Source organism: Vombatus ursinus, unplaced genomic scaffold (genome assembly GCF_900497805.2).
Source record: "Vombatus ursinus unplaced genomic scaffold, bare-nosed wombat genome assembly UNPS02014811.1, whole genome shotgun sequence".
NCBI classification, from domain to species: Eukaryota; Metazoa; Chordata; class Mammalia; order Diprotodontia; family Vombatidae; genus Vombatus; species Vombatus ursinus.
Genome location: NW_020954589.1, coordinates 3128171 through 3149842, shown reverse-complemented (window position 1 = coordinate 3149842; position 21672 = coordinate 3128171). Strand labels below are relative to the sequence as shown.

At 42.7% G+C, this 21672-nt stretch overlaps 1 protein-coding gene across 1 annotated transcript; it reads left to right on the top strand.

The window, feature by feature from the left end:
* The first annotated feature begins 1144 nt into the window (after nucleotides 1-1144).
* LOC114053265 (UNC5C-like protein) lies at nucleotides 1145-19656 on the top strand. Its single transcript, XM_027876183.1, has 8 exons — nucleotides 1145-1541; nucleotides 3550-3850; nucleotides 9912-10174; nucleotides 11204-11305; nucleotides 11613-11683; nucleotides 15905-16005; nucleotides 16179-16292; nucleotides 19355-19656. The coding sequence occupies exons 1-8, from the start codon at nucleotides 1145-1147 to the stop codon at nucleotides 19590-19592; spliced, it is 1587 nt and encodes a 528-aa protein (XP_027731984.1). The 3' UTR covers nucleotides 19593-19656.
* Nucleotides 19657-21672: the final 2016 nt, after the last annotated feature.

The window sequence follows — 21672 nt, the reverse complement described above, 5'->3', positions numbered from 1 at the left end:
GCAGAGTGTGCATATTGGGGTGAAGCAGGAGGTAAGACTGGTTAGCTGGGGTAGAAAGCCACATACACAAGTTTAGACTTAATTGGTGGCCTATTGAGCAGGGAAGTAATCATCATTCAACAAATTTTTTTTTGTCCAATTCTTTATTTTTTCAATTTTTTTTTTTTGCTAGGCAATGGCCTTAAGTGACTTGCCCAGGGTCACACAGCTAGTAAGTGCTATGTGTCTCAGGCCAGATTTGAACTCAGGTCTTCCTGACTCCAAGGCTGGAGCTCTATCCACTGTACCACCTAGCTGTCCCCTATTTTGTCAATTCTTAAAAAATTAAAATAATTTAAAAAAATGAGCAAAAGCCCATTTACTTCTCCCTTCTATACCCTCCCCCAATTGGAAAGAAACAAAATTTTTGTAACAAATATGCATAGTTCAGCAAAACAAATTCCTGCACTGACCACATCTAAAAATATATCTCACTTTGCATTCTGAGTCAATCACTTCTCTATTAAGAGGTGGGGAGCATGTGTCATCACGGGTTTTTTGCAGTCATGGTTGGTCATTGTATTGATTCAAGTTATTAAGTCTTTCCAAATTGTTTGTCTCTACAATATTGCTGTGATAGGAAAAATTGTTTCCCCGGCCTTGCTTACTTTACTCTGTATCTCTTCAAGTGAGTCTTCCCATTCTTCTCAGAAACGATCCCTTTCACCATTACTTACAGCACAGCAGGATTCCATCATAATCATATAGCATACTCTGTTCAGCCTTTCCCCCATAGAATGCTAAGTTCTTGCAAAACATTGTACTGGGACCTAATAGAAGCAATATTTTAAGTGAATTCATCAAGAAGTCATATACATTACATGTGTGACCCTGGAAAAGTCAGTTTAACTTGGGCTTAAGTTTTCTTATCCGCAGTAAGAGGGTGTTGGTGTAGATCACCTGTCGGGCCCCTCTAGGTCTAAATCTGTGATCCTGTGAATTGATCCTTACTCCATTGGCACAAAGCCCAAAGCCTGAGGGAAAATGCTGCTGCTTGGAGTCTAGGACTGACCCCTCGTCTCCCCCAACAGGTCCTTGGCCCCTGCCAACCTCCTTGCCCGTCCAGGAGTGCAGAAGAGTCAGCAGCCCCTGATCGACTGTGCTGATGCATTTGCTTGGGAGTTTCATCCAGCAAAGCTTGCCCCTCCAGCTCCTGCTGCTGGTGGGGGTACCTGTGGCCACTGTGCTCCTGCTGGTACAGTGCCTTCGTTGGGGCTGCCCCCGAAGCAGGCACCAAGAGGAGTCAGAGGCCCCACAGGACGTGGAGGAGCCAGTCCCTGAGGCCTTCTCCTTGCCAGACGATGATGCCCCAAGGCAGTATCTACCAGCCACCCTGACGGAGATGGCCAACTTCTACCAGGAGCTGCTCACACCCACTGAGGGCCGAACTGTCATCCGACAAGTGATGAACAAGCTCTTGGTGTTTGCATGGCGCGAGGTGGATCACCAAGGGGGCTGTCTACTGCTCAAGGACGTGGGCATCTCTCTGTTCATCCCACCAGGTAAGGGACTCATGACTACCTGGGCACGCTGGCTCTGCCTCTTTCTTTCCCCCGACTCCTTTCTCTACCCTCTCCTGGTTTCCCTTCTTGGCTTTCACCTTACCTCCTACCTACCTTGGGGGTGGATTCCACTCCTTGCTGTCTTTTTACCCTATTCCCCTCTATGCACCTTCCAACACTAACTACTACCCGTGGCTAGGTTGTCCTTTTACTTCTCACCAGGTGTGTGACTTTGAGCATGTCATTTGGCTATTTTTAAAGCCTCTGTTTCCCCCTCTGTACAATGAAGGGTTGAAATGGAGAATTGATAATAATGATAATAATGATAATAATAATAATAATAATATCAACTGGCATCTATATAGTACTTCAGTTTGCAGAGCACTGTCCAGACATGATCCCATTAGAGCCTCAAAATGACCCCATGAGGTTTTACTATCCCATTTTACAGATGGGAAACCTGAGGCAAGCAGAGGTTAAGTGACCTGCAAGAGGCCCCAGAGCTAAGAACTCCCTGAGATGGGATTTGAATTCATATCTTCCTGACTCTAATTCTATCACTTTGTCCACTAGGCCACACTACTTCTACAGATGACCTCTAAGGTCTCTTTCAGATTAAGCATCTTGCCTCCTTGCAAGAAGAGATCAGTGTCACTGGATCAAAGAGTACATGGGGGAGTGACAGGTATAAGAAGATTGGAAAGGTAGGGAGGGGTAGATCTGAAGGGCTTTGAATGCCAAACAGAGGATATTATATTTGATTCTGGAGGTGATAGGGAGCCACTGGAATTTATCATGTAGGAGGGAGACCTGGTCAAATCACTTTGACAGATGAGTGGAGGACAGACTGTTGTGGGGAGAGGCTTGTAGCTGGAAGACTGACCAGCAGGCTCTTGAAATAGTTAAGATGTGAGGTGATGAAGGCCTACGATAAAGTCATAGAAGTATCAGAGGAGAGAAGGGGGCTCAGCAACAACCCTTAACAACAGATTGGATAAGGTGGGGTGAGAGAGAGTGAGGGGTTCAGGGCAACATCTAGGTAGTGAGCCTGGTTGACTGGGAGGATAGTAGTGCCTTTGATGGTAATAGGGAAATTTGGAGGGGGGGAAGGTTTAGGGAGAGAGCCACTAAGTTCAGTTTTGGATATTTTGAGTTTAAGTTTATGGGACATCTGGCTTGACATGTCTAATAGGCAGTTGGAGATGTGAGACTGGAGAGAGGTTAAAGCTGAATAAGTAGATTTAAGAATCATCAGCATGGAAATGACAACTGAATGAATTGGGTGGATGGAAGTGGATGAGAAATGCTTACTAGCTATGTGACCTTGGGTAAATCACTTAACCTCTCTGTGCCTCAGTTTCCTTGTTTGTAAAATGGAGATAATAATAGCATCTACTTCCCAGGGTTTTCCTGAATTTAAATCTAGCCTCAGACACTTGCTACCTGTGTGACGTTGGGCAAGTCACTTAACCTTTGTTTACCTCAGTTTCCTCGTCTCTAAAATGAAGATAATAATAACACTTGCCTCTCAGGTTTGTTGTAAAGATAAAATGAGATTTGTAAATGAGAAATTTGTAAAGAGTGTTGCAAATTTTAAAGCTCTCTATAAATGCTAGTTATTTATTATTATTGTTATTATTATTATTATTATTATTATCATTATCATTATCATCATTATTACCTCTCCTCCTCTAGTGTGTGAGCACACACACAGGAACCCAGGCTTTCCTACTGTTGCCACCTGACCTCTTAATGTTGGGTCTCCTTTCTGCTACCTCTGTTTTTTCTTTTTTCCCTCCTACCTTTACAAGACTTTAGCCCCTGTTTCTGCTCCCTCCTTCAATGTGTTAAACCTCCCTCTTCTCCATCCCTCAGACAGTGTGACCCCTGACACCTCAGTACCTTACTCCTGGTGTAACTGAGCCCTACCTCGATTTCACCTAGCTTTAGCTTTGCCCTCCTCTTCTGCCCTTGCTGACTCTTCTACTTTGTGCTTTCCTTTTCCTAGGGGCAGTAGCTCTGGGACGCCGAGAGCAAGTGTCCCTGGTCCTGGTGTGGGACCTGTCCGATGCCCCAACACTTTTGAGTACCCAGGCCTTGGTGAGCCCTGTAGTGGCATGCAGCCCTCACGGAGCCTCCTTCCTGAAGCCCTGCACTCTTACTTTCAAACACTGTGCTCAGAACTCCAGCTATGCCTGTATCTATTCCAGCAACACTGCCCTACTCGATGACAAGATCTGGAAGCCCCTGGGACAGCCTGGGGCTCACACTTCTAGAGATGAGTGTCGAATCCCCCTCTCCCACTTCAGGTAGGGGTGGTCATCTGCTGTATCTGTTCTTTGCACTCCCTCCCCCCGTCAAATCAACTATCTCCCTAACAATTTGGACAGTGTTACTCGATACAGATTATCCCACAAGTCTTAGTGTTATTTTTAGCTATTAAGGCTTAACACTGCAGAAAGACTTTTGAGACACTTGGTATATCAGTCTGGAGAAGGGAGAGATTAGGACAAACTATTGAAAGATTCAGAATTTGAATTTATAAAGATCTATTCACTAATAGGGGTTAACCAACCAGTCAATAAACATTTGTTAAGAGTCTACTATGTACCAGGCACTGCATTAAGCACTGGGAATCCAAAAAGAGGCAAAAGACAGTTCTTGCCCTCAAGGAGCTTGCAATCTAACAGAGGAGACAGCAAGCAAACAAATATTCACAAACAAGCTAGCTATAGGATAATTAGGAAATAATTAAGAGAAGGAAGGCACTAGAATTAAGAGGGGATAGGAAAGGCTTTCTGTAGGAATTGGGATTGTAGCTGACACTTAAAGGAAGCCAGAAAAGCTAGTAGGTGGAAATGAGGATGGAGAGAAATCCAGGCATGTGGGACAGCCAGAGAGAATGCCTGGAGCTGAGAGATGGAGGGTCTTGTCTGTGAAAGAGCCTGGAGGCCAATGTCACTGGATCAAAGAGTACATGTCAGGGAGTAAAAAGCTTCATCAGTCCTAACATGTACCCATAGGCACACCCAGGCACACAAAGACATTCATTCATTCATCCATTAAGTCAGAAGCATGCATTCTGCATTTTGTATATATAAATAGTTTCTCATTCTTAGCAGTAACCTCAGAGAGAAGTGGTAGATTTTCTCTCTGTGTGTGTTAAGGGAGTAGGAAATGGTAGTGTGATAATGTGTTCACTCTGGATGAGATTAATAATTATTGTTTGTTAATTTTCCAGTTTCTTTCTTTTCTGACACCTTGGTAAATCAGTTATTTTTTTCAGAAAACTTTCATATACATGTTAACAAGACATTCTCACACAGCCTCTACACACTCTCTCTCTCTCTCTCTCTCTCTATATATAAAATACTGAGATAAATCATCTGTATTATATGTAATGTATCTGAATCATTTATAATATGCAAATATATGAGAATCTATGTATATATCATGTACATAGATTCTCATATAGCTCTTTTATTGATAGATATATATGCATATTATATGATGTATTATATACAATGGGGTAAGGATTGCCAAGCCCTTTTTAGGGCTGCTTTCTACCTTTGGTGCCTAACTGATTCACTGAACTGTCACCCGTGACTCCAAGAAGCTGTAGCAAGTACATTAATCACACATCGGAAAACTTGGTAGATGAGCTAAATCAAGTCGAGGGTAACTGACAGGCCTCAAACCTGATGGTGTATTAGGGGGATGTCTACCGTAAGTATGTGAAGACTTTTTTTTTTTTTTTTTTTGGTGAGGCAATTGGGGTTAAGTGACTTGCCTGGAGTCACACAGCTAGTTAGTGTTATGTGTTTGAGGCTGGATTTGAACTCAGGTCCTCCTGACTCCAAGGCCAGAACTGTATCCACTGCACCACCTAGCTGCCCCCATGTGACGACTTCTCCCAGAGGAATGGGCAGATGAGAATAATTTTTTCCAATAGCCACGAAGGTGGTGGAAGCGGGCACTGTGGAATGCTTAGAGCTTGGTTAGATATCAAAGACACCAAGGTCATCCACTTCATTCCCAGCCATTGCCAATTGTCTGTCTTGCCGTTGGATTCCATGACTCTGGAAGAGAGAGTGAGGCAGATGACTCTCTGCCTCATTTAAATGCAATTTATGCAGAAGTCAAAAGATGTCACCCGCACCATTTTGCCATTTTTATCTACCTCAAAGTCCCGTGGTGACAGGCAAGTGACAAAGTAGCAGGTACGTATACACTGGGAGCTGTAGTCACAACCCTGCACACAGGTAGTCCAGGCCATAGGGTTATCTTCTCACTGGACTGAAGCAGCAGTGGGATTCAACAGCTCTCTGGGTGTCTGAGCAGCTTTTTTTTTTTTTTTTAAAGATTGTGCTGCTCACCTCTTGGCATAAGAAAAGGGCTAGAAAAGATGCCCTAAAAATTGTCTGCTTTATCCAACCCTGCTTTATCCAATCCCACCCTGTAGTTGAAACACACAAAAAAATGTACAAAAACTTTTATGAAGATGATTCTACTCACTCTTGGTACATGGAATGTACACACACATATGGACAACATGAAATCCAGTTAACCTGAAAGATGAACAGCTTTTGTTGCAAGAAACCTCAGCAGATGTCACATCTAAACAGCAGCCCTGAGTGAAACAAGGTTAGCAAATGAAGGCCAGCTTACTGAAGTTGGAGATGGATACGTGTTTTTCTGGAGTGGTTGCAGTGAAGGGGAGTGCTGTGAAGCTGGTATATGTTTTGCAATCAAAACTAATCTAGTCAACAAGCATGTATGCCACCCAAAAGGAGTGAATAACAGGCTCATGACAATGTGATTGTACCTTGTAGGAAAGTGCCATGCCACCATCATCACTGAATATGTTCTCACCGTAACGAACCCTGATGAGGTCAAAGAAAAATTTTATAAAGACCTGGAGACCCACATCAGCAATGTGCCAAAAGCTTATAATTCTGGGTGACTTTAATGCCAGAGTAGGCACAGACTATCAGACATGGCAGGGAATCCTTGGGAAGAATGGAGTCAGAAACAGCAACAGCAAAGGGCACTTACTGCTGAAGTCTTGTGCATCTCATGATGTTCTCATCACTAACACTGTCTTCCATTTACCTAAACATAATAAAACTTCCTGGATTCACCCTTGCAATGAACATTGGCATTTAATAGATTACATTATTGTAAGAATAAGAGGCAGACAAGATGTGAGAGTGATGAAGGCAATGTGTGGCACTGAGTGATGGATTGATCATAGATTTATCCTCTCTAAGCTAAATATTCACATTCAACAAAAGCAGTAGCCCCAAGGCGAGATGGCTACCAGAAGACTTAATGTCAACAGATTAGAGCTCTTCTCTGAGTATGAACAGTTTGTTGCTAACTTGGAGGGAAGGCTCAGTCAACGCACAGTTGGCAACAGTGGAGTAGAAAAGGAGTGGGCAGCTTTCAGATATTTGATGCACAGAACTGCATTTATTCATCTGGGTTAGAATACTTGCAAACATCAAGATTGATTTGATGAAAATGATGGGGAAATTCAGAAGCTGCTAAATGAAAAACAAGAACTCCACAGGATTTACCAGCAGGATAGTTCATCTATCCCTAAGAAGGCAGCATTCAATTCCATCAAAAGTGAAGTGCAAGAGAAGCTTAGAGAGATGCAAAATTCTTAGCTTAGTAAGAAGGCAGATGAAATTCAGTTTTACACTGATAGTAACAATCCAAAGCCTTTTATGATACCCTGAAGGCTATTTTGGGGCCAAAGATCTGTGGTGCATCTCAAGTACTCAATGCTGATGGAGCCACATTGATTAGTGATAAGGACATGGTTCTGCAGAGGTAGGTAGAACACTTCCATAGTGTTCTCAGCAGACTGTCATCAATCAATGTTGAGGCCACTGACTGTATACCTCAAGTTGGAGTCCATTCCTCTCTAGTCAAATTTCCAACTGAAGAAGAGGTTTTGAATGCCATTAGGCTCCTTTTGTGTGGCAAACCACCTGGTGCTGATTCTATTCCAGCTGAGATTTACAAGGCAGGGGATCCACTGCTCATACAAAAGCTGACTGAAATTTTCCAGGTTGTATGGTGAGGGGAGGTTATTCCCCAGGAGTTCAAGGATGCCTCCATCATCCATCTCTATAAAGGAAAGTGAAATAGGTTGCCCTTTGACAATCATAGGTGGAGTCTCTCAGTCATTGCTGGCAAGATTCTTGTGGAGTACTTTTTAATAGGATGAGCCTCCACTTGGAAGATGGTTGTGTATCTGAGAACCAATGTGGCTTCAGAAAGGGCCAAGTAATGATTGATATGGTGTTTGCTGCCGGACAACTCCAGCAGGAATTCCAGGAGCAGAACAGAGGCCTGTACACAACATTCATCAGTCTGCCCGAGGTCTTTGATACTGTCAGTTGTGAGGGCTTATGGAAAACTATGGTAAAATTTGGTTGCTTGGAGAGGTTCATCAGTATTGTACATTAGTTTCATGATGGCATACTTGCCTGGGTTCTGGATAATGGATTATGCTCTTGTGCTTTCCCAATGGAGTGAAGCAGGGCTGTGTGCTTTCCCCTATGCTTTTTAGCATGATATTTTCTTTGATGTTGTTGGACACCTTCAACAAGCAGAGAGCACAACTCTGATGGGCTGACCATGTTGTTTGAATGCCAAAAGTACGTTTGCCTAAAACATTATTTTATGGAGAGCTCACATGAGGCAAACACACACGGAGATCAGAAGAAGCAATACAATGACTCTCTCAAGGTCCCTCTGAAGAGCTTTGGAATCAATTGTGAGACATGGGAGGCACTGACACAGGACTGCCTAGCGTGGTATGCCTGCATCAAAGAAGATGCTGTACTCTATAAGCAAAGCAGCATTGCAGTAGCTCAAACAAAACATGAGATGTGCAAATTCAAAGGTATCTCCACTCCAAATGTTCATGTGGACTATTTGTGTCTGACTTGTGGTAGAGCCTTTTGAGCTTGTATTGGTCTAATCAGCCGCAGTCGAACATACTGTACCTTGACCCCAACACAGTGATGTCATTTTGGTCCTCTTTGAGAATGAAGGACAACAACCAGAATATATAATTTATGCATCTATATAATATATAAATCTATATAATATACGTGCATCTATTATATAATATGTAATGGAGTGTGTATATGTGCTTGTGGTTATTAACAAATATAACTGGCATTTATATTGTGCTCTAAGGTTTTGCAAAGCCCTTTAAAACGCCCATTATCACATATGGTTCTCAAATGGCCCTGTGAGGTGAATACTATAGATATCATCCCCATTTTACAGATGGGGAAGCTGAAGCTCAGAGAGGTTGAACAAGTTGTCTGTAGTTACACAGTTAAGTATCAGAGTTAGGATCAGGACCCCAGTTTCTCCTGACTCTAAACTCATTGCTGCTATATCTCACCAACTCTCTCGTGACTTCTTGTTGTGTTAACATACTGAACTATTGCAGTTAGACAAAATAACTCGTAATTCAGTGTTGACTCCTTAAAGCAATGCTGATTTTTCAGTTGACTATAATTATCAAATAGATTAATGTATTCAGCTCTTGCCTATTTATGTCCACGATCACTCCCTGTGTGCTCCCCCATCCCCCATCTCTCATCCTTTCTGTCTATTTTCCTAGAACTGACTTTCCTCTGTTTCTAATCTTTCTGTCTTTCTGTCCAGAAGTATCTACCTCCTCACCCCTTTCTGCTGCCTTATTCTTTCTCTGGTTCCTACTTCTCTTCTTCTTTCCTCAGTGACATAGTGGTGGTGTTCTCCACCTCTCTGGAGGAACTAGCTGAGCATGCGTGCCCCTCCCTGCCCCATATGGATGAACTGACTTCCAGCTTTTCATGAGTCATTCCTTTCCAGCACCGTCCTTCCTGACACTCCCTTCTCCTTGGTCTCCTCAGGGCCTGACTTCCTCCTTCCTATTCTGTCTCAACCTTCACAGCCACTGCAGGTAGCACTCCATTATTCTAGCATACAATGTTAGAGCTGGAAATGACCTTGGAGGTAGTAGATCATTTAGTCTAGCCCCATCCTTTTACAGAAGAGGAAACAGGATGAATTTCTTTCCAAGATCACATAGTCAATTTAGTGGACAATATGGAGCCTCAAACCCATGTTCCTGGACTCCAAATCCAGAGACACTTCCATCAATCTCCTGGTCTCTTTCACCAGTTGGAGCTGGGTCTGAAATATGTCACCTCCTGCCTGTGTTCTTTTGCCAGTCTCCATTGTTATAGATACCCTCTTCCTCGCCTGCTCCCAACATTCCTCTTCATTTCCCCTCCTGTGACCATTGCTATCCAAACAACACAGATATGCCCATATTTCCCCTTACCTCTTTAGTCTCTACACCTGCGTGCTGGAGGCTCCCAATGAATATGATGCCCGAAAGTGGTTGCAGCTAGCCGTATTCTGCTCAGCCCTGGTACCAGGACAGTCACACCTACAGCTGCGTGTCTACTTCCTCAACAACACGCCGTGTGCCCTGCAGTGGGCAATGACCAATGAGGAGCCCTATGGCGGGCGCCTCCGTGGGCCCTGCCAACTCTTTGATTTCATGGGGACTCGAGGGGACCAGTATCTGAAACTCAAGTACATCTCTGAAGGTAAAATGGGACAGAAAGAAGAGGGCAGTGATATGAAACCGGGCAGCACAGACACAAAGAAACAGTAATGGAGGCAGTCCTAGTATAGTATAAAGTGTTCTGGATTTAGAATCAAGGGTCCAAGGTTCTAATACTGACTCTGCTACTTAATATCACTGTGACCTTGAGGAAGTCAGTTTACATTTCTCAGGTTCCCTCTATAAAATGAAGGGACTAGATTAGATTGTCACTAAGATTATCATATTATATTACTATAGAACCTCTCAGTTCTGTGATCCTTTGAGGGTATTGTGAATACTAAGTGTGGGGTAGTAGTAGGGAGACTTATTCATGGTGGGACCATAGAGATAAAGGAGTAAACACTGGAGGAGAGCTGGAGAGTCCAGGAGACAGATGAGCATATGTTGCCTTCTGGTATAAAAAGCTTTGTTATAAGGAAATCTAATCTTGGGGCATTAAAACCGCCCAATGGGAAACCCCATGTTCTTCATTTTCAGGATATATTTCTGATTCTTAGAAAGTAGCAGCTTCAAGAAGGGCCAACCAATCTTTCTTCTTATTTGCCGCTTAATTTTGCCTGTTTCTTCCTGATACTGTTCACCTTCATTATCTCTTCTGAATTTGGTGAAAAAAAACTTGGAAGGACCAGCCTGAAAAGAAGGATATAGGGATTAACTGACTCTGTATGTGTATGTATTTCTCTCTCTCTCTTTCTGTGTGTGTGTGTGTGTGTGTGTGTATGTGTGTGTGAGAGAGAGAGAGAGAGAGATACAGACAGACAGACAGACAGACACTTACTATGCTTTTCCAAACCAAGGGTTGAGTTGGTGTTAGGACCTAGGAATCCCTGGTCTTTTTCACTCTTCTCATGAATGGATTGAAGGAGCTATAGATAGTAGCTGAGGGATGTGTATGTGTGTGTGTGTGTGTGTGTGCGTGCGCTCATGCATACAGGTACACATGCCCTCCTCCCCATCTCAACCCTTCCCCACAGAGTGACCTGCTCTCCTCTGCATCCCCCAAACCCAGGCTGGGAAAATGTGGATGACAGCAGTTGCCAGATGGTACCCTACCTCCACATTTGGCATGGAAAGTGCCCCTTTCGCTCCTTTTGCTTCAAGAAAAAAGCAGGTAACTCAAAAGCCCATCCCTTTCCCTTCTTCATCATTTCCAGCAGCTATGAAAGGGTCCCGAAGCCCCTGAGCCCCAGTTGTACCAGCAGAGAAATACAGGACCTTTGTAAGTCAGAAAAATAGACAGGCCCACAGATTTTCTAGTTCCCAGGTCCCTAGAGGAAACCTTTCAGAGCCTGAGTCCTCCTAGGAGCTGAAAAGCAGAACTAGAGGAGGGTAGGGAGGATCTTCTTCTATCCTCCTTCTCATTCATCCACTTTGGCCCCCATCCATTTCTTCACCTGTTGCTTCGTGTATTCTCTTAGGAACCAATGAGGATGAAGATAATGCGGCACTGACAAATGAAATTATTGTCACTATGCACACCTTCCAGAATGTGAGTACCAAAGAAATAGTGTTGTCAGGGAAAAGGAAATGGGAAACCTATGGGACTAAGGGATTTGGGGAAATAGAGAACAGAATGAATACGGTTTTGTTAACATAATTAAGCGAATGGAGATAGAGTCCTTTAATGATTTCTTGTCCACAAGCCTTGAAGACCAGCAAGAGAATTTATAAAACATTTAATTACCCCTACCAAGTCGTAGGGTGGGATTACACTTCTTTTCCAGGTTGACTTTTTACTTCAAAGAGAAGATATCACTCATCTTCAGAATAAAGAGTATGAAGAGATTGGGGAGACACACTGGTAGTAGGTATTAGAAACACTGAGTGGGGTTTCAACAGAAGACATGAGGTGAATGGGAGCAGGTCAGATTTTAGGCCAAGCTAAACAAGCTGTAGTTTAGGGCCTCATGTTTTGAGGGGCCTCTCTGTCCATCAGGTATGATGGTATGAGTCTCTATGTTTTAAAGTACCTTAAGACCTCAGCTAGGAGTTTAATCTGGATCTGAGTGGGAAATGAGAATTATCAGGGAAAAGGAGGCAAAGATGGAAGGGATTCCCCTGAGTTCAGCCTAGGACCTTGAGACAGGGAATTGAGTATGTGTGTGTGTGTATTTGATAAAGGAGTTTGAGTTCCCTTCCCTTCCCTCAAGTTGACATTCACTGGCTCCCACTTGATTCTTTCCTTGGCTTCTGGAAGTCTATGGATCAGTCTTTGCCTCTCACCTTCTATAGGGGCAATGAACAAACTTGAGGACCTGCTGTCTCTCAGAGAATCCTCCCCTACCCCACCTGCCAAATACCCCCTACTTTTCTAGGAAGAAGAGAGCACGGGGGAAGAGGTTTTGGGCTACTTGCCTCTTTTGGCATAGTGGCACCAGGACTGGGAAAGGGGAAGGATGAGCATGGGAATTCCATCAAGGTCCAGCTTCAGAAGGTTCTTATTCTTATGTTTTCTCTTCTTAATCTGTTCTCCAGATCAGTTGCTTTTCTTTTTATTTTTTCTTTTAAATAATTAATTAATTTATTTTTAGTATTCAAGGTACACTTCCATAAAATTTTGAGTTTTAAATTTTCTCCCCCTCCCTCTCCAAGACAGCATGCAATTGTGATATAGGCTCTACTTATACATTCATATTAAACATATTTTCACATTAGTCATGATGTAAAGAATTGGAACTGATGGAAGGAACCATGAGAAAGAAGAAACAAAACAAAACAACAAAAGAAAAGGAGAGCAAACAGTATGCTTTCGTCTGCATTCTGACTCCAAAATTCTTTCTCTGGATGTGGATAGCATTTTCTGTCGTGAGTCTTTTGGAGTTGTCTTAGATCCTTGCATTGCAGAGAAGAGCTAAGTCTATCTATCAAAGTCAGTCATGCCACATGTGTACTATGTTCTCCTGGTTCTTATCATTTCACTCAGCATCAGTTTGTTTAAGTCTCTCTAGGTTTTTATTTTTATTTATTTATTTATTTATTTATTTTTAGGCAGTTGGGGGTTAAGTGACTTGCCCAGGGTCACACAGTTGCTAAGTGTCAAGTGTTTGGTGTAAGGCCAGATTTGAACTCAGGTCTTCCTGACTACAAGGCCGGTGCTCTATCCACTGCACCACCTTGCTGCCCCCTCTCCAGGTTTTTAAACAACATATTGTAGGATTACGATTTTTAATCCACTCTGCTATCTGCTTCCGTTTTATGGAAGAGTTCATCCCATTCACATTCACAGTAATGATTACTATTTGTGTCTTTCTCTCCATCCTATTCCCCCTGCCCCCGCCATTTATGCCATTCTCTCTCTTTTCTCCTTTTCTCTTCTCACTAGAGTTTTGCTTCCCACCACTGCCTCCCTTAGTCTGCCCTCCCTTCTATCAGCCCCTTCCCTTTTCTTCCCCTTTACCCTTACTACTTCCCTCCCTTCTGTCCACCCCCTCACTTTTCTTTCCCCTTTCCCCTTTCCCTTCCTACTTCCTATACAGTAAGTTAGATTTCTGTACCTAACTGATTATGTTATTCCCTCTTTGATCCAAATCTGATGAGAGTAAGGTTCAAACAATGTTCATCTCCCTCCCTTCCTTCCATCTACCGTAATAGGTTTTTGTGTCTTTTCATGTGGTCTGCCTCCTCCTTTCCTCTTCTCCCAGAATAATCCCTTTTCATCACTTAATTAGATTTTTTATCGTCACATCAAAGTCAACTTATATCTATGCCCTCTGTCTATATATACCCCTTTTAAATGGCATAATAGCAATACAATTCTCAAGAGTTACAAGTGTCATCTTCCCTTGTAGGGATGTAAACACTTTGCCCTTATTAATGATATGTTGTTGTTTTTTTCTGTCCTGTTTACCTTTTTATGCCTCTCTTGAGTCTTGTATTTGAAGATCAAATTTTCTGTTGAGCTCTGGTCTTTTCATCAGGAAGATTTGCAAGTCCACTATTTTGTTGAACGGCCATCTCCTCCCCTGAAAGATTATGCTCAGTTTTGCTGGGTAGTTGATCCTTGGTTATAATTCAAGCTCCTTTGCCTTATGAAATATCATATTCCATGCCCTCTGATCTTTTAATGTAGAAGCTGCAAAGTCCTGAGTAATCCTGACTGTGGTTACATGATATTTAAATTGTTTCTTTCTGGCTGCTTGCAGTATTTTCTCTTTGACCTAGTAATTTTGGAATTTGGCTATTATATTCCTTGGCATTTTCAATTTGGGATCTCTTTCAGGACATGATTGGTGGATTCTTTTGATGATTATTTTATCTTCTGGTTTTAGGACCTCAGGGCAGTTTTACTTGATGATTTCCTAAAAGTTGCTGTCCAGGCTCTTTTTTCATCATGGTTTTCAGGTAGACCAATAACTTTTAAATTGTCTCTCCTGGATCTATTTTTTAAGTCAGTTGTTTTACCAATGAGGTGTTTTCCATTTTTTTCTATTTGTTCATTCTTTTGTTTCTGTTTGACTGATTCTTTTTTTTATGGTAATTTTTATTTATTTATTTTTTTGTTTTCAACATTTACTTCCACAAGATTTTGAGTTCCAAATTTTCACCCCATCTCACCCCTCCCCTCACCCCAAGATTCTGGATCTCGGGGCAGCTAGATGGCGCAGTGGGTAGAGCACTGGCCCTGAAGTCAGGAGGACCTGAGTTCAAATCCAGCCTCAGACACATAACATGCACTAACTGTGTGACCCTGGGCAAGTCACTTAACTCCATTGCCTAGCCCCCCCCCCAAAAAAAGATTCTGGATCTCCTTTTCCACTTGATTGACTTTCTTTTCATAAACCCTTGTTTTTCTTGGATTTTTCTTTTCTTTTTTTTAATTTTTCTGAATCTCTCTCATTTGATTTTTAAAAAGTCTTTTTAAAGTTCTTCTATGAATTCTTTTTGGGCAGGTGACCATTAATGTTATTTTTTTAGAGTAAGAGAAGCTTTTTTTACTTCAGTACCTTCCTCTGAAGACAAACCCCAGTTGTCTCTATTCCCATAGGTAACTTTCTATGGTTGGATTCTTTCTCCTTAGCTGCTCATTTTTTTTTTCCCATTTGTAGTAGCTTATTTTTTGTAATCACTTCTAATCCTGGAGTATGGGGGATGGTGCCTCTGGCCTCAAATCCTTCTTCAGTTCTCCTCTCTGGCTTAGAACCCAAACCAAGAATTCTTCCCTCCTATAAGTACCCCCAGCCAGCACACACCACTGCTTCTGCACTCACTGGGTGTGTGCTGGTTCCTTCTCGCTCAGGTCTGTTTCTCAGAAGCACAGCCAAGGCTAGCATTCCTACCCTCATTTCCTCAATCTTCCCTGGTTGAGATGCCCAACTCCCCACATTGTCCTGGAGGTTAAAGTTCCTTTGGCTGGAGCTGAGGCCACCTCCCAACCCAGCTATCCCCAGGGCTCACCACTTGTTTCAGTGGAACTAATCTGGAGATGTTTACTCTTCAGAGGGACCAAACCTCAATCCTGGGATTTTTCTTCAGATTTTTTGTGATCGTCTCAGGAGGACTACTGTTCTGCCCCAAATCTTGTTTATTTTTAGTGCTCCGTGTTTGCCCTGAGGTACTATTTTGTCTTGTTTGTGGGGGAAATCTGGAGAGCTTGGAATTTTCTGACCTAGTCTGCCATCTTTACAGAATCCTCTCCTCAGGAGATTCCTTGTCAGGATTTCTAAGCCTTGTTCTCTGTTTCCCCATGTTTTCTACCCCTCTCCTGACTCAGGGTTTGGAGACCAAGTACATGGAAATCCTAAGGTTCCAGGCATCAGAGGAGGAAACCTGGGCAGTGCCACCTCCAGTCTCCCGACCTGCCCCATGCAACAGGTGAGGCAAGAGATTGGTGGGAAATATCTAGGATGCCAATTTGGGGTTCCTATTTCAGCCCAGCACCTATAGCTTCCCCAGGAGTGATGGGGAGAGGTGCCATGCTAATTATGGAGGAGCCAACAACTTGATCTAGATCCCCCCCCCCAACTACTTACTGTCTTTTCCCTCAGGCTGCCTCCAGAGCTCTTTGAGCAGCTGCAGATGCTGTTGGAGCCAAACAGCATCACTGGCAATGACTGGCGCAAGCTGGCATCCCATCTAGGACTGTGTGGCATGAAGATCAGGTATAGTGAAGGCTGTGGCAGCAGCCTTATCTAGGAATGAGAATGAGGAGGTAGTTGGAACTGGAGGGTACACATTTTTGAGTCTAGGCATGTCACCTGGGGGCTTGATTGGTCGTGGGTATACCCTCTTTTCCACTATGTACCCCTTACCCCCGCCCCAAGGGCGAATCAATTAGCTAATCACAAAAGCTGTGCTAAGCATCTAACACATTCATCCTTGGGCCAGGCACCCTTGAGGCAATGTGCTCAGTGGAAGGAATGCTGGCTCTGGAACGCTGTATCTGGATTAAAAAGCACCTCTAACATATGCCTTTGGGCAAATCACTTAATCTCCTTGGGTCTCAATTTCCTCAACTATAAGATGAGAGGTTGGGGTTATTTCACCTCTGAGGTTCTTTTCAGCTCTAGATTAATGAGTCTTTGAAAATATAAATAGAAAATACAGGTCCCATCCTCTGGGAACTTACAGTCAATTTAGGGAGACACCTGAGTCCCAGGTCCAGATTGGGGGCACTTCTTTTCTAGAAATGAGCCAGTTTATGAGCAAGAAACCCCGTTTAAAGGATACATGGCCAGGGTTGCATGACACGGGCCCTGAAGTGTCTCTTCCAACTCTGATCTTTCATGTTTCTGTAACAAATACACAGAGAAGAGTCAAGTGCTGTTTGTAATCACACTGAGAGACCAAAGAGGCAAGAGAACATGTTAAACTCGAGTGCTCAGGGAGAGCTTCATGGAGAAGGATGGGTTTGAGTTGGAGTGAGGTCTTAAATGTGGGTAATAACATTTATATTGTCCTTGTGAAAGTTCTTTATAAGCCTTACGTTATCTCAAGACATCCTCACAGTAGCCCTGTAATGTAGGTGCTATAGGTATTATGTTGCCCATTTTACAGATGGGAAACTGAGGTTCTTAGAGATTAAGTGACTTGTATGTGGCAGCCAAGCTAGTAAGTGTCTGAGGTAGGAGAGACCTGGGTTCAAATCCTGACTCAAAGTCCATTGCTGCACTTACCACATCACATCAGATAAGCAGCACAAATGAAAGCATTGAAGTAGGAATGAGCCTGGCGTATGTAAGGACAATGATGAGACCAGTCTGACTAGAGGAACATGTTCATTCTGAGGAGTCCTAGAAAACCAAGAAAGCATTAAAGCACAATTGGGGATCACGGATGCTATTGAACTCTAGATGAAAGCCTTGATTTTTTAGTCAAATAGGGTGCCATTGAGAACTGTTGAGCGAGAGAGTGATACAATGAATTTTTTTTTAAGAAGTAGTAGTAGATGACTTTTAGTGGTCTATCTGATGGCTTTTTGAGAGGAATTGAGGGAGAGAAAACTTGAAGGCAGGGAAATCATTATAATAGTCCAGATATTATCTTTGTGACCTTGGAAAAGTTCCTCCCCCTCTTTGGCCCCCAGTTTCTTCATCTATAAAATGAAGTGATTGTTTTAGGTGAATTTTTATGGTTCCTTTCAGTTCTAAACCTGTGACCATCTGAGGTGATAGGGTCTGCACCAATGTTGTGGCAGTGGGGATGGAAAAAGGGGTAGATACAAGAGGCAGATAGGTGGGCAGTGACTAGAATTCTGCTAGAATTATATTCAGGAAGATCTGAATTCAGATCTAGCCTCAGACACTAGCTGCTTGATTCAAGTCACGTAACCTTGCCATGCCTCTGTTTCTGCATCTGTAAAATGGGAATGATAATAGCACCTACCTCCCAGGTTTGTTATGAGGAGCAAATAGATATTTGTAAAATGCTTTTCAAAGTGCTATATAAAGTTAGCTATTATTATTATTGTTATATTTGATATAATCATAGCATTTTAGAACTGGAGGGAGATTGAGAGGTATTCTAGGTAATAGCCTTCATTTTATAGATGAGGATACTGAGGGAAAATAAAGACTAGAGAAAGGATGTTACTTGTCTAAAGTCACACAGCTACGTGGCGGCAGACTCTGGTTTAGGTCATAGTTCTCCTGCTTGCCAGTCTGGAGTTCCTTCCAGTCTAAGACACTAGCTTAAAGAATGAAATGTCAGGATTGGGGCTTATGTGACAGATAATGATGACCTATAATGACAAATCTAAGTTCCTTGAAGCCAGAGACTATTTTATATACATACATGTATACATAAGTACATATATATACACACGCATATACATATGCACATATTATACACATATATTTATCTATATCTATATATCCATCTACATATCTCTATATATACATATATGTACATATATATATATAAAATCTTTGAAGCCTCAAACCTAGCACACACACACATTTTATGTACATGCACAGATAATGATAACCTGTAATGATGAGTCTAAGTTTCTTGAAGTCAGGGACTATTATCTATCTATCTATCTATCTATCTATCTATCTATCTATCTATCTATCTATCTATCTATCTGTCTACATAGATCTCTCTATATATACATATACACACATATATGTAGATATAATTTTGAATCCTCATACCTAGCACAGAACCTGGCAAACAGGTACTTAATTAATGCTTATTGAATGAGATGACAACAATAAAAAAATAGCCAACTCACCGGTATACATTCTTTTTAATTTTACAAAGCACTTTACATATGTTATTTCATTTAAGCCTCTGAACAATTTTGTGAGATGTTATTATTTCACAGAAGAAGAAATGGACTCACAGTGTAGGGTCACACACAGCCAGTAAGAGTCAAGGGTGTGACTCAAACCCAGCTCTTCTGGATTCCAAATCTAACCCTCTTTCCCGTCTTTGGCAGTTAGGCCATAGGCTTATTAACTGAGAGCCAGAAAGACCTTCAGAGGCCACTTAGGACAAATCCCTCATTTTATAGATGAGGAATCTGAGGCCTTGAGAGGTTAAATGACTTGTCCAGGGTCACACAGATAGTGTCAGAGGTAGGATTCCACTATAGCATCAGCTTAGAGGTAAAGCTGGGAGGCAGTCACTTCTCTGAGAGGGTATAGAGGAAGAACAAGGGACTGGGATTAAGACTTGAAACCTTTCCCAGCATCCTCTGACTCCTGTTCCCTCCGGGCAGGTTCCTGTCCTGCCAGCGAAGTCCAGCAGCTGCTGTCCTGGAGCTGTTTGAGGAGCAGAATGGGAGCCTCCAGGAGCTTCACTACCTCATGACATCCATGGAGAGACTGGACTGCGCCTCGGCCATCCAGGTCTACCTTAACAGCAAGCAGGGCCAACCTTCAACACCATCAGGCACTCCAGTCATTGCCCACAAGATTGAGTTCGGTGAAAACTTGGAGCTGGACGTGAAACTTTGAGCCGAGGCAATAGCTGCACTACCTTCCCTAGGCTAGCAGGGCTGGGCAAAGCTTGGGAAGGGGCTCTGCTTCCGGTCTCCCTTTCTCAGGGGGCTTTAGGTTGGACACCTGGGCAGTTTTTCCTTTGGGCGTCAGGGAGTGAGACATCTACCACCAACAGGTGGTCCTGGGACTAGCACCAGTACACCCTTGTCAGGAGATACCAGCCCTTTCTTAGTCACTCACTCACTGCTCTCTGAACTAAGCAGGGGACTGCAAAGTGGGGCAGGGAAAGCTACCCTCCTTGCATCCCACCTCTCACTTTATATTTCCACTAACCACCAAAATCAGGGAAGGTTTGAAGAGAAGCAAAACAGCTGGGGCATGAAGATCTTTCAGGCTTGGCCAAATTCTCTGCAGACCTTATCTCCTCAGCAGCAGCAAAGTGCAGCCCCTGGACTATTAGGGGTGAAAGGTACCTTAGATATCACTTCACTCTACTCCTGCATTTTACACATGAGGAAACTGAGATCTGGAGAGTTTATGGAGCTTGTTCAGGTGATGGCCTATCAAGAGGACTGAAATCAATAGCATTTTTTTCAGTATTTAATATTTATCCAGCAATATGCCAGGCACTGTGGGGGAACATGATAAAAATAGAAAATCAAGTCTCTGCCCTTCTGGAACTCATGATTCTGGTTGAGAAGGTGAGGCCAACAGGATTGAAACTACAGCAAACACCACAGGTGCGGACAATTAACACTCTGAGTTCAGAGGACTAGTTGTTGTGGGGATGAAGTGGTCCATGAAGGCTTCTTGGAGGAGGTGGAATTTGAGCCACACTTTGAAAAGGGGTGGGGTAGGATTAGAACACGGGAAGAGAAGAGCAGAGGAAATTCTAGGCAAGTCAGAAGAACATGGCCAAAGTGTGGGGGCAAGATTGAGTGTGACATGTCTGGGTTGGTGTGAGAGGACCACCCTGATGGTGAAAGTGAAGGGAGGGAAAGACAGAAGGAGATCCAGAGCCCTGACCTCACCTGCCTGCCCAGCTATTTCTGTTCTGTCTTTCCATAGCTTTCAATCTCTGTACCTCTTGATCAGAATGTTAGAAATGGAAGGGAAGTTTAAGGTCATGGTATCTAATCCACTGATCACTGCATTATAGATTTAGAGCTGTTCCCCTCTGTGTTTCTCCTTTCTCATCTGCACCTATATCTCTGTCTCAATTTTTCTGTCTCCCTGAAATTCCCAGCAGACAGTGTTTGTGTGTCAAGGTTCCCCAAAGATTATTTAAAAAAAATTGAGAAATGGGTAGATATTTTAATCATACCTCTAAACTGGCTTAGAAGGGGTTAAGAAAAAAAGGTTAGGATAAAAAGATATGTCTCTGGCTACGGAATGAATCTAATCTAGTACTGGTAATTCTTATGCCTAATGGGTGCTGAGTTGGCCAAAGAGAAGCAAAGCATCTATTTGGCAACAAATAGTTTGGCTTTCCTTTGTACTTGAACAAAATAAAATGATGTTTTCTTGCAAATGTTTGTATTATTATTATTATTATTATTTGCTTTTTTTTTTTGGTAAGGCAATTGGGGTTAAGTGACTTGCCCAGGGCCACACAGTTATGCTTGTATTATTTTCATAACAAATGTGGGACTGTGTAAAATAGGATCAAACAGTCCATGTGTAACATGAATATGTAGATTGAAGTGGAATGCCCTACCCCTAAGTCTTGGGAAGATTATCATTCCACCTTTGTGGGGACCAGAAGCTCATCTGTGCCTAGAAATCACATCCAGCCATTACCTACTAGATTTTTGAAATCTAGAGGTAAGATTCGTTTTTTGACAGGGTGAGGGAAGGTCAGAATAAAAGCTATTTTCTCTCATTGTTCCAGGGGGGAATTAGTTGCACCCCGACCTGAAAGGTAACAGTTAAGGTAATCTCAGCAGGCTTAACTTCCCCTCCCCACCTAACTTATATTCCACAAATACAGAGTAAACATATTTATCAGAGTAAAGAGTAAAACAGGAAAGGGAAGTCATGTAGATTAGTTTAGGTGATAGAATATACAAAAATATCGGGGTTCAGGAACCCAGGA